At 36.1% G+C, this 12,551-nt stretch overlaps 1 protein-coding gene across 2 annotated transcripts in view; it reads right to left on the reverse strand.

Annotated features, from left to right (window-relative positions):
* Nucleotides 1–2,322: 2,322 nt before the first annotated feature.
* The window catches only part of usp34 (ubiquitin specific peptidase 34), a 56,783-nt gene continuing 46,554 nt past the window's right edge, over nt 2,323–12,551 (reverse strand). For both annotated transcript variants that reach the window (XM_073860229.1, XM_073860237.1), the window contains exons 65-76: nt 12,361–12,518; nt 12,081–12,159; nt 11,877–12,003; nt 11,614–11,721; nt 8,606–8,710; nt 8,191–8,315; nt 7,989–8,112; nt 7,831–7,910; nt 4,475–4,615; nt 4,241–4,387; nt 4,006–4,165; nt 2,323–3,905 (exon numbers count right to left, since the gene is read on the reverse strand). In XM_073860229.1, the coding sequence (XP_073716330.1) occupies nt 3,217–3,905; nt 4,006–4,165; nt 4,241–4,387; nt 4,475–4,615; nt 7,831–7,910; nt 7,989–8,112; nt 8,191–8,315; nt 8,606–8,710; nt 11,614–11,721; nt 11,877–12,003; nt 12,081–12,159; nt 12,361–12,518 (2,043 nt within the window). In that variant the 3' untranslated portion in view covers nt 2,323–3,216. The remainder of the gene's footprint in view (nt 3,906–4,005; nt 4,166–4,240; nt 4,388–4,474; nt 4,616–7,830; nt 7,911–7,988; nt 8,113–8,190; nt 8,316–8,605; nt 8,711–11,613; nt 11,722–11,876; nt 12,004–12,080; nt 12,160–12,360; nt 12,519–12,551) is intronic.

The following is a 12,551-nucleotide window of genomic DNA, read 5'->3' on the forward strand; positions in this document are numbered from 1 at the left end:
TTCGACCTCCTTACTCACTTTCTTCCAAACAAGATCCTTTTAATTCCTGTAAAAGTACCATGTCGTCTTGTGTAGCGATGATGATTGTCCTCCATTGTTTTGTTTTCTGCCTCCACTCGCTTCCTGTAATCGCGACACTGCTAGAGCAAGCTTCTGATTGGTTAACGCAGCGCAAAAATCCGCCAAAGTTCATATTTTTCGGATTACGCGGCATCGCTCAATTTGCGCGGAACGCGCCATTCACGCTTACCGTGCCGCAGGATGCCTGTTCGCATCTTTGCAATGACTTAACATGTAAATCACTTGTGCTTGCCACCTCTTCTGCTTTTGGTGCGAATGCACCATTAGGCTTTGTCCAAATACCTTTGTCTTGTTTTCAGTAAAAAATCTAAAAATTCCTATATATAGATGCATTTTCTTGATTATTACCAAAATAACCTAAAAAAATGGGTCAAGTTTTTAGACAAAAAAATCTGCCAGTGGTGTGAAAAAAATCTTTAAGTACTTTTTTCTTAAACATAACGTAAAAAAACATAGAAAAAAACGTAAAAATTCTTACCCCATTGGTTTACTTTTTCTTTAGATCATTTTACTCTCATCAAGAAAAAAATTCTTAAACACTAAATTCAAGAAAAATTTTCTTACCCAATTGGCATATTTTTTTGCTTGTTTTATGCACAAAATCACTTAAATTTGATATTTTTGGTCTAAAAACTAGACTTATTTTCTTGGGTCGTTTTGCTCATCAAGAAAATACATCTTAATTTAAGAATTATTAGACAAAAAACAAGACAAAAATACTAAGAATTTTTTTTCTTAAAAATCATTTTTTGCAGTGTTTGTTTGTCAATCAACAATAACGCCATTATCCACCAGATGGCGCAACTTATAAAACCAGTATTTCTGTGTATGTTTTGAGGATTGCTCTGAATCTGAACTCATCGTTTTCCATGGGACAGTCCGGAAAGCATTTTTCCAAGCATGAAAAGTTAATTACAACTTGAAATAAGAACAAATTTACAGCTTCAGTGTTTCTCGTTTCATGTGTTACAGTAGCGATCAATACAGGTTATTTAGGGCGTATGTTTTCAATTGTTTTTCACTGAAAAGCTGCAATGAAAAAAAACCGTAGCTGACATTTTTTTTGTTTTCACCATGAATGCCCGCGCTCTGCGTTTTTCCGTGCTTAGCGCTGAGCACCCAGAGTTTAAAAATATTCAACTTTGGGTGAAAAGCTCAGCTCGTCAATGTCACTTCTCACTAGGCCGTCCAATCACAGTGGTGATTAGTTAGCGACTGATGAACAAATCAGAAGTATTACAGTAACCAAAGCACTAAGCTGAAAAAAAAATGTTTCAGCTGTGTTAAAATGCATTGGTGTACACACCCCTTAAAGGGACGGTTCACTTTAAAATGAAAACTCTGTCATCATTTATTCATCCTCATGTTTTTCTAAACCTGTATGAATTTCTTTTTTCTGATGAACACAAAAGAAGATATTTTGAGAAATGTTGGTAAACATAGTGTACATTGACTTTCATAGAAGAAATAAAAAATATGATGGAATTTAATGGGTACCATCAACTGTGTGCTTACCATCATTTATCAAAATATTTTCTTCATCATTTATCACAATACTTTTTTCCTACTATGGAATTCAGTGGTCACTATCTGCTGTGTGTTTACCATAATTTCTCAAATTATCTCTTCTTTCGTGTTCATCAGAAAAAAAGTATAATATACCTTTAATGATTTAATTAATTGTGTGTCAACACAGCTCATACCTAGAAAACGGTATGACAGAAAATTTTAGTGGCTTTGAAATCTTTACTTTTTAAAACCTATATACCTTAAATCTTTCCCCGCCATTGACGAGTTACCTCGTCAATCTGCAATACTGCTATTATCCACCAGATGGCGCAACTTATAAAACCTGTATGTCCGTGTATGTTTTGAATCTGATCTCTATAAAAAGTCCTTTACAAAAATGCAATTACATGTTTTTGAAGAAACCTACACATGTATGAGAGGTGATAAAAGAGAACTGATGAAGGTTGGAAGAAACAGGTTTTTTTGTTGTTGTTTAAAAGCAGGTCTGTTCTGCCCCAAATCTGATTTGTTCCAGATATTCGATTAAAGAAAATCAACACAAGTTATTGTTGGCTATTGCTACCAATGTACACGTGCAACTTATGACAGGATCACACAAAAAATAATGCCAAGTAAGTAGTCAAGTGTGAGTATTTAGACAAAGCCTTAGTATACAACTTCATAAAGCTCATTCATGACTCGGCACTGGAAAGAAATCACCCAACAGCCTGCTTTGGACTCAGTTCATAATTAAATCATATTAAAATTTTATTAAGTTATATCCTATATTAAAATAAATCAAAACGGAAAAAATCAAATACAGAGAACGCAAAAAATGACATCCAATAGATTATGGAATGTATTTTGGTAAATAAAATAGAGCTCCGACTCTTCCAGCAAATGTGCAATACTCAGGCCACAAATGTTTTCTGCCTGAAAAAAAGCACCTCAAGTTTCTATATACACAACATAGGTATATATACAGTAGATTTATATATACAGTATACTGCGCTTCAATGGATATATACTGTATACATATATCATACAGAAATATATTTATGCATTTATATATGTATATATATAAACTTATATATAGACATATATATTTTACCCTCTCATTTACAAAGCCAGGCGACATCTAGAAGATTCTTAACAGAATCAATGTTCTCGTGGTTCTTTCTTCGGTTCAGTGTACAAGTAAACATAGTTTTTGATATCCACCACAGGGAAAAAACACTGAGGCCACTTTAGCCTCATGCCTGCAAGTACAAAACTGGCACAGAAGACGATCGATAATAATACACGTGAATAAAAAGGCAAATTAAATTATGCACTGACGGGACTAAAACGCTGTAAACCTTTTCCCTGTTACACTGCAGCCTCAAAAACAAACCACTTCAAAAACAAACGAACCAACAAAAGGTTTAAAAAAACGAATGCCCTCAACCGCTAGCGTTTATTTTTCACATCTGTCCCCGCGAGTACCCTGGAGTTGGAACCTGCGGTGGTAACCGCTAACATTCAGAGCACCACGGCAAAAACAAAACAGTTGATGAGCGAGGGCAGCAAACAAAATTTGATTTGAATTACACATTAAAAAAAAGACAAAACCGAAGGTTTGTGACATCACAAAGCCGAGGGCCGTGAGCCTCCTTTCCCGCCGTTTGACAGTTTGGCAACCACAGCGATGGTGGCCTCGACCGTGCGACAAAGCATTTCTAAACTATCCTGCTGTTGCGCTGCAGGATTCAACACTCCTTGTGAAAGGGCGTGTCCATATCCCTCAGACTCCGCCTCTTGGAGCGAGCAGCTCTGCCCCTCGGCAGCAGCATCCGAAAGGTTGGAGAGTAGCAGCGCCGATTCTGCGGAAGTGGACGGGACTTCCTCTCGTTCGGGTTCGGTGTCTTGCTCCCGTGGCTCTTTTCTTCGAACTTCCTCCTCCTCTTCCTCTCTTCCCGCTATCTGGGGTTGTTGAGATTCACCTGTCCGACTAAACGTCTCGGGGAGAGAGGACGATGAAGACGACGAAGACGATGATGAAGACGACGACGAAGCGTCCATTTTTTTCTCCTCCAGGGACGCGCTGTCGGGAGAGGGCGGGTCGTTTTCGGTTCCCGGGTCGATGAGGGAGGAGTCTCGGGTCTCGGTGTCTGAAGTGCTGGTCGGCGTTAACGCCTCGCCCGGCTCCGCCTTCTGCTCCGAGCAGGGAGCCAATGAGGAGGTCGAGGGAGTGCTACGGCCGCCATCTGCTGGACGATCGTCGGCACTGCTGCTCACCCTTCTGCGTTTAACGGGGGTGACGCCCTCCTCATCCACTGAGAGATGGATAGAAAAAGGACATTAATTATGCGTATACAACAACATGCTAAAGTGGCCAGTGAGTGTTTATTATCATTAGGCACATCTCATGTTCACCTTTTTCGTCTTTGCGTTCCTTAGCCTCCATCTCTAAAGTGGCATGGTGCTGCAGGCACAGTTTGCATTTGGACAGCAGCTCCTGTAAAGCCGGACCTAAAGCCGGGTCAAACTGCTGAGGGGTGTAAACCGACAGAATCAGCACCAGCGCCCGCAGATCCTGAGTTAGAGACAGAACGAGAAAAGTATGAGTTAAGAGTTAAAGTAAGAACTAAAAAGACGTCACAATACTGACTGCATTGAGGAGGCTGCTGGTTTTGCTGATCTCTGCTCTCTGATTGGTCAGTTCGGGCTGAAGGCTGTGGTACTCGTTCAGAAGGTTGGTGACCAACACGTTGATGAGGTTGGAACAACTTTGGCCTGATAACACTTGGACCTGCACCTATACACATGGCACAAATATCAAGTTTAATTTCTAGAGTGGTTTTGTGAACTTAGTATTGAGTTTGATTAACGTGCGTGTGTTTACTTTGTGCAAGAAGCAGGTCAGGAAAGAGTAAGCGACGTTGTTGTTGAGGAAAGACCTCTCATCCATTAGGATGCATTTCATGTACTCGCCGAACGCTGGGTCTTCACATAACAGCTTCACGCACGACTGAGCCATCGCACACTGAGGAACAAGAAATGTATAAAAGAATGATTAAGGAAGTAAATCAACTTGAACAAATATTTATACCTCCTTAATTAGAATCAAAACAGCGCTAGCAATTATCTTTCAACAATGAGAGTTTAAATACTTCAAATACTTTCCAATGTTAGAAAAAAATAAGGTAAGGCTAGCAGCTTACACATACAGCAAACATTTATTTTCAAATTTACCAAAAAGGCCAAATATATATATATATTTGCTTAAATATGTCTTTTTCACCAATATATTTTTGGGACATTTTTTAAAATAAATGTATATTTATATATATTTATATTCACGTCACATTGGAAGAAAAACTTTGTGTTATGACCTGTAAATATAACAGGTTTAAAAAGGTTCAAATTAAATATATTTTCAACTGCAAAAAAAAAATACTTTATAAACTTTAATATTTTGGCCAAGAATTTTTTTTTTTGTCATATGAGTTGTAAAATCAGAAATGTATTTGTTGCCCCTGAAAAACATTTTGAAATATATGTTTTCAAATTCAAAAATATATTTAATTACTTTCTACAAAATGCATTGTAGCAATTCAGCAATTCAGTATGAATTAATTTTGACATTTATGAGGCAAGAGACAACATTAAAGAGTCCGCTATATGCTGCTTCTGTATTTATGTAATTCAATGGATTCAGTGATGTGGGATGATGAGTATGCAAACTTCACGCTAGTTGGCTTGTTCGGTTAATTTAGACCAGTAATTCTCAAAGTGTGGTCCCCCAAAAGATGACCTTTTATACAATCGTCACCTATTTAAGTAGATTTTTAATGCACTTGCAAAACTGTGATATCAGTTTTTGCCTTTCTGTTTTAATAACGTAAAAATGGATCGGTGGCTAAACCAAAGAGGAGTCAAAAGAAGGATCAAGCGTCAACTGAAAGCAGCTAAAATCCACAGATCTATTAGTTTTTTAATGTACTTGTTTTTGTTTCATGTGTAAAATCCCTGTAATTTCAGTGATTTTGGACATTAAGGGGAACATTTTTTCAGCATTTTATTGTTACCATAGTTACAACCATAGACTTCATATACCCACGACCTCAGTTTTAAACTAAGGGCTCTTTGGAATGACATTAAGTGGGACCTATAGGCTGTTATAGTATGTTTAATTGCAGTTTTTTTCACATGTGCAGTTTGTTGTTCATATTAAGCTGCAACTCATTTCACATTTACTTGTTCAAATAAAATAAAATTCATATAATAATTTCTGAACATAGCATTGCATTTGTGTTGAAAAAATTAGTTTTTGACTTGAAACAGTTGCATATTAAACTTAAATTTAGCTTATCCTTCATATTTTGTTGTTTTTTGGGGGCGTGTTAGAGTGAGATTCTGTTAGGTGGTCCTGGAAGATAAAGTGGTCCTTGGGCTGAACAAGTTTGAAAAACACTGATTTAGACTATTCAACCTTCCGTATGCTATGGTTTATTGTTTAAATAACTGATAATTTACTTTAACGTACAGACATCTATTCAGCCTGCTGTTCTGTCTGCTATTGTTTAGTTGAATAACTCGCCTTTCCAGATTAAATGTCTGTTCTTCGACTTGGATTTTGTGAAATAATTTTCTAAATAAACGTGACGTATAGTTCATTGTGACTATATGTTATTTTGTCTTAATGACGCATTTTTGAATGATGCGGCTTATACGTATTTCCGTATTTATATGTATTCATACGTATTCATAGTAAGAAAGTACATTAACATATTTTTGACCAGAGAATTTTTTTTTTGCCATATGGGACAGATCCTTATTGTCTTATATTCATATATATGTAATTATATAATTGATGAAGTCATTTTTTTCAAATATTGATATTTTTATTATTTTAATAATCTGATACTCATTTACATGGATCACAAGACAATACAGGCAATAAAAATATAATTATTATAATCTTATATAGCTTTCCTGTTGTCCGGATTAGTCAATTATGTTACTGTCAAACTATGTTACCAATGTAGAGTAATAAATAAATGAGCTTTGCATCGATGTATGGTTTGTTGTAGGACAATAATTGGCCAAAATACAGCAAATTGAAAAAGTGGAATCTGAGCGTGCAAAATAATCGAAATATTGAGAAAATTGCCTTTAAAGCTTTCCAAATGAACACATATTATTAATGATAAATATATTCTTCACGTTCTTCCTGATCCAATTTTTTATACCCTAGTTAGTGTGTAATGTTGCTATAATAGCATAAATTATACCTGTAAAATGACGACAGCTCAAAGTTCAGTCAGGCGATATTTTTACTTTAACAGAATTCCTCTTTCGACGCCTACAGCGAATGGCCGGTTTGGACTACAGCTCTCTACTTCCTGCATTAATGACATCACTAGAACAGTTTTTTGACTAAACTCCGCCCATAGGAATACATCAGTCGCCAGCTAAGCTAACGGCTCTGCTAAGCTAAGCTGCTATCGAATCACAGCACACTAAACAATCAGAACTCGATACATATTTCTGAAGGAGGGACATTGAAAACGGCGCTATAAAGATAAGTCAATTGTGTGGAAAAATAGCATGTTTTTTTACATGTGAAACATGAACACGTTATATTACCCACTATAAACACAATCAAAGCTTCAAAAACACAGAAAGAACGGGACCTTTAATGTGCTAATGATTTTTGACAAAAAAAATCTGAGCCATTTTGATCCATACAATATATTGTTGGCTTTCGCTACAAATATACCCGTGCAACCAGGGTCCCATATGTTTTATGCCATGCAAGCACACAATTTGACACCTTTGAACTCTGAAAGTGATTTTTAATAAGGTGTGTCTTAATTCACTCCCTCATTCATGAGGTAAAGCACTGCCCCATTGTTGCCATTGTTAAAATCGCAAGAATTTTGTCTGGCAAACTGCTACCAAATTCAATTACCAGAATGGCATGGCGTGACAAACAATTAGGGTTCATTTACACGCATACATAATTGCAAACACAAACGAAATGTTTTGGCTTTTAAACTGCTTTTAAATTACTGTTTATATACACTGAATGGTTTTGTTTTCGGCCAGGACTTTCCACAATATCGTCAGTAAAACAAAATCTATCACATTTGATGTTCGTATAGTTTCGTAAGTAAATCACTTCATGGGTTCGATTCCCAGCTAAAATCCTTAATTTTATGATCTGGAGAAGGATGGGAAAGAAACGGGATTTACCTGAGACTGTGCGAGTTCAGTCCACAGTTTTGGAAAGAGAGCCAGGTGCAGAGGAAGTCCTTCGTAAGCGATCAGTACACCTGTAGACGGGTTAAAAAACATGTGAAGAATACGTAGGAGGACGTAGAAATGTGAAAGGTAGGAGTAAAGGAGCTCACTGAGTTTGATGAGGGTCTCTGTGAATTTCTCACAGTTAATGGCGACTCTACAGAGCAGGTGAATGAACTGATGATACGACAGGAAGTAGTCCAACAACATCCTGTCGTACACTTCATCTTTACCCTACAGGAAACACAATCATATAATCAGATCTGTGAAGTAAATCTCGCCGTGGCCTCGTTTCTCTCGCACATAACACACCTTGCTGGTTTCCACCATGGACGGCAGCAGGCACATGTTGAGCTCAGGTCGAGGAGGTCGAATGTTGTTCTTCCCTCCCATCAACTTGATGTTTTCTCTACAAGGCAGATACGGCCCGAATGACACTATAAACACACAACAATAACGTTATATGACACAATAACACACCAGGGAAACAACATAATAGTAAAACAGTAAGAAATGTAATTCCTGTCACCTAAACATTGTTATATTACCTAAAATCTAAGACCCTCAACCTCAATCAGAGCTCTGTCTACTTGGACACGAATGTAGCCCCGCCCTAATTCTATCAATCAGGCTTCGACCTGCCAGGATGGATATGAAGCCCCGCCCTTTAATCTGATGGAAAGTTATATTAAGATGTTAAGGCTGTACGTGTGCTGGTTTTACTCACTGGGAATGTTGCTGTGATGATAGGTACAGTGGTTGTGCTGCAGGAAGGGTACGAGCGTGTGCAGGAAGTCATGAGGACTCAGGAGCACCAGTTCCTTTAGGACATCTGAGGATCAGATCAGTCACAATTCAATCACACTTATATGATAATTTGCTTTATATTTGTGACCCGTTCTGTCTAAATGAGAAGAATGCATACGGTATCATTTTGAGCTCAAACTTTTCGGCTCCATGTAGGGTGCATCCCCATACAGGTTTGGGCAACACCAGTAGTAGTTTGCTATAGATGCCGGTACAGTAGCTTTAGATTATATTATATATATATACATACACACACACATACAGTACTGTTCAAAAAACAAAAGTCTTAGGCCATCATGGCAGAACTGTTTTTGCAATTACAGTGATCATATATAATTATTTCTGAGTCTCTTTAATAGAATACCTAATAGAAAATTCAGGAAATGTGTATATAGTATTAAAAACTGTATAAAAATGTAAACTGATGTGTCGAATTTTTATGATAAACTCTTCTTCCACTTCAGCAGTAGCAGGAAACTGTAGGATCTCTTAAACCTAAATAAAATGAAATTCTAATTTCTAATTTTAAAGAAATTAATCTTTTTACTCAAAAACGCTCAAGATGTGTTTAGTGCCAAGAGAGGTCACACTACACACATACGATGCCTAAAGAAGACATTTAGTCCTGAAACTATAATTTTTTATTTTTGTGTACATATTTCCTGTATTTTCTGTTTGCATCTTAATAAAATAGAATGAAAAATAAATATGGATGGACATTAAAACTTCTAAAACAACAAGCCTGTTTGTGGTGGTCTAAGACTTTTGCACAGTACTCTATATACATAAAACACCATCTACAGGTAACTAATAAATTTGCTCATTGTGACTCAATTTGCCAGGAGGGGGGTCACTTTTGTTTAAGTACCGTATGCACAGACTACAGTAATTAGAGACTATTTTAAAGATTATTTACATTTTACTCGCATATTATGTTGTCACATTTCTAAAATAATTATATACTTGATTATAGTATATAATTGACTATAATAACAATTCGGTCTACTTCTAATTGCTCAAGTTGAGCGGTACAAAGGTTATGGGTTTGATTCCCAAGGAACACGCGTAGACATACTGATAAAACATATAGCTTGAATGCATTCATTAACACCAAAAACTAAGTTATACATATTTAATTTATTTACTAATGATAATTACTAATTTCTTTAATTATATATTTTATAATTTGCTTTAATAATAATAATAATAATAATAATAATAATAATAATAATAATCCTTTTGAGTACAGGATTCTTCAATTTAATTGAAATATTACATCAAAAACTACTATGCTAAATTTAATATTAAATATTCACTTAAGCTAAAAACAACAGCATGTAGCATTTTGCTAAGTAAATTAAATTCAAGTTCAATTAAACTTTCTATAATATACAAACAAATAAAAAGCATTAAGTTTATTTCTTTAATAAACAATTATTGTTACAAAGCTTTATTTTTGACACAAATTCACATCTCATCTGTTTGAACTCGTTTGACCTGAATGAGTTTGTGAATGTAAACGTGACCTGTTGACATGACAGGAGATAAAGCTAGAAAGCGTAGTGAGCACTATCTAGTGTTAAAAACTGAAACGACCCACAAGTTGCTAATCAGGAAGTCATTACCGCATTTTAACATGAAGAACATTACCTGCTCTTGTTCTGAGAACTACAGCCATTTATCATGAAAACACAATTCATTCTTTACAAGGAAAAGAAGGCGACTCCTGACTATGGTTACGCAAGAATGCATTAATTAACATTCATTAAAAGCATGAACTCAGTTCACATCTGACCTCATTTCCATAAATAGCTGCACATGTCTTAAGACAAGGTCATACACGTTTAAATTTATTTACTTAATATATTTCATTTTTAATATTTAGAATTTACTTTTAAATCTCCTACTCCTACTAATAGTAACTAATCAAACATAAAACTAATAAAAACATTAAAATCGACAGCAAAATGGATCAGCACTGTAAGTGTTGGCCAGTGACAATTTTTAATAAATAATACAGAAATATATAAGACAACATACCGAATTTTAAAATCTTTAAATTGTCCTACACCATTTATGATAAAGCTCCTGTGTGATTGGCAAATATTGATGTACAAACTAATGGTTAATCATTATTAATAGTAGGGCTGCAACTAATGGGTATTTTCATAAACGATTAATCGGGTGATTATTTTCTATTAATCGACTAATCGGATAAAAATACTTTTTCACTTATTATAGCTAAATAAGGCACTAACTTAGTGTATTCATGTGTAGAATTGTACTTTAAGCCTTAAATAAAAAAAGTTGTGCAGCTTTTAAATAGTAAAACATCTTTAAATGTCAAAATATAAACAAACAAAAGGAGTCTTCAGGAATGAGCAGGTGAGGAAATTTTTCCATTAACATAACAAAATAAATAAGCCATTATGATATGAAAGTGATATATGTGTGCGTTGTTACGGTTATAAAAAACTGGATTTCCCTCTTACTCTAAAACAGATGATTAGTTTGTGGTTCATTACTGCTTTTATGAAAACCCTAAAACAACCTGGCAACACTGCGGTCCGGGCAACGTTGCCTCGCTTTTAAACAAATTGGTTGCACGATGAGAAGCCGTTATTCGTTGATAACGAATGTCATTATTGATTTTTACCAAGGGTCTGTTTGTTTATATATTGTATGTATATATATTTAAAAGAATAAAATTTTTTGGAAGGCATTAAACTTTTGTGGAAATCATTTAAAAAAATGCTGGCGCTGGCCGGCAACTAGTTAAAACAAAGTTTTTAAAAAAGAGCAATGGCTCAATTTAGCAGGATAAAATAGTCCAAGTATTAGTCATTGTTGCAATTTATTTTAATAGTTTTAAGATGCTATTGTAATTGTATTTAAGCACTTCTGCGCATTCGCATGCAGGAGACTCACCAAGACAGGCGTTGCGCAGTTCTGGAGGACTGTAGGAGTTTAGCAGCGTTAACAGCTTATGAGCGAAATCAATTCTCTCCTGCCATTGAATCAAAGCCTGCTTCACATCTACAAAGAGAAAACAACACTTCATGAACAGACCAAAACACAGTTATGTTACTGGATGTAGTTCAATCGGAGGTGATTTAGATTTTTCAATTAATGATGTGCAAAAAGATGAATCAATGTTTCGAATGTGTGGTGCATTATGGGTAACGTGTTACCTTTGCGCTGCAGGTAGGGTCGCGTCGCCTTTAAAACAGACAGGAAGATGGAGAGCAGCTCCACAAGATCACCCGTCACATGACACGCTGTGGCCTCATGGTACATCATGTGAAGGGTGTTGAACGACTCAGACACAGACATATTTAATACGTACAGTGTATATCAATAATACACAGTTATAAAATAAAACACATTGTGTATACCTCAGTCATGAGAATCAATCCTCTGTTAAAAACCACCAGCAGCCGATCCTCATCGTTCTCCAGCAATATACGGAAGGCACTGCGAGAGAGCGAGAGAGAGAGATTCAGTTGAAGATCATGTAATTGACGCATGCAAGATGACTTTGGATGGGACATGACTTGATCCATCAGGAAGTAGATTGAAAGTATTACACTTTGTTTGATGCGAAATGTTTCTTTGTAACAACATACACTGATGAATAAAGCTGAGGATTTAGAAAAGCGTAAGTTTTTGTCATACCTGATGAGTGTGGTCCAGCAGGAGCGGCCGTCCAGACATCGCAGGTAACAGCTGATGGTGGTCTTCTTAAACTGCTTGATATCTTCCAGCTCCTCCTCTCTCATGTCAGGCCTCTGAGCCACGAACAGCTGCATGAGATTAAAAAGCTCCTCCACCGCCTGCACAGACACACACAATACAACTGAATCAAC

This window comes from Misgurnus anguillicaudatus, chromosome 3 (genome assembly GCF_027580225.2).
Source record: "Misgurnus anguillicaudatus chromosome 3, ASM2758022v2, whole genome shotgun sequence".
In the NCBI taxonomy this organism is placed as follows: domain Eukaryota; kingdom Metazoa; phylum Chordata; class Actinopteri; order Cypriniformes; family Cobitidae; genus Misgurnus; species Misgurnus anguillicaudatus.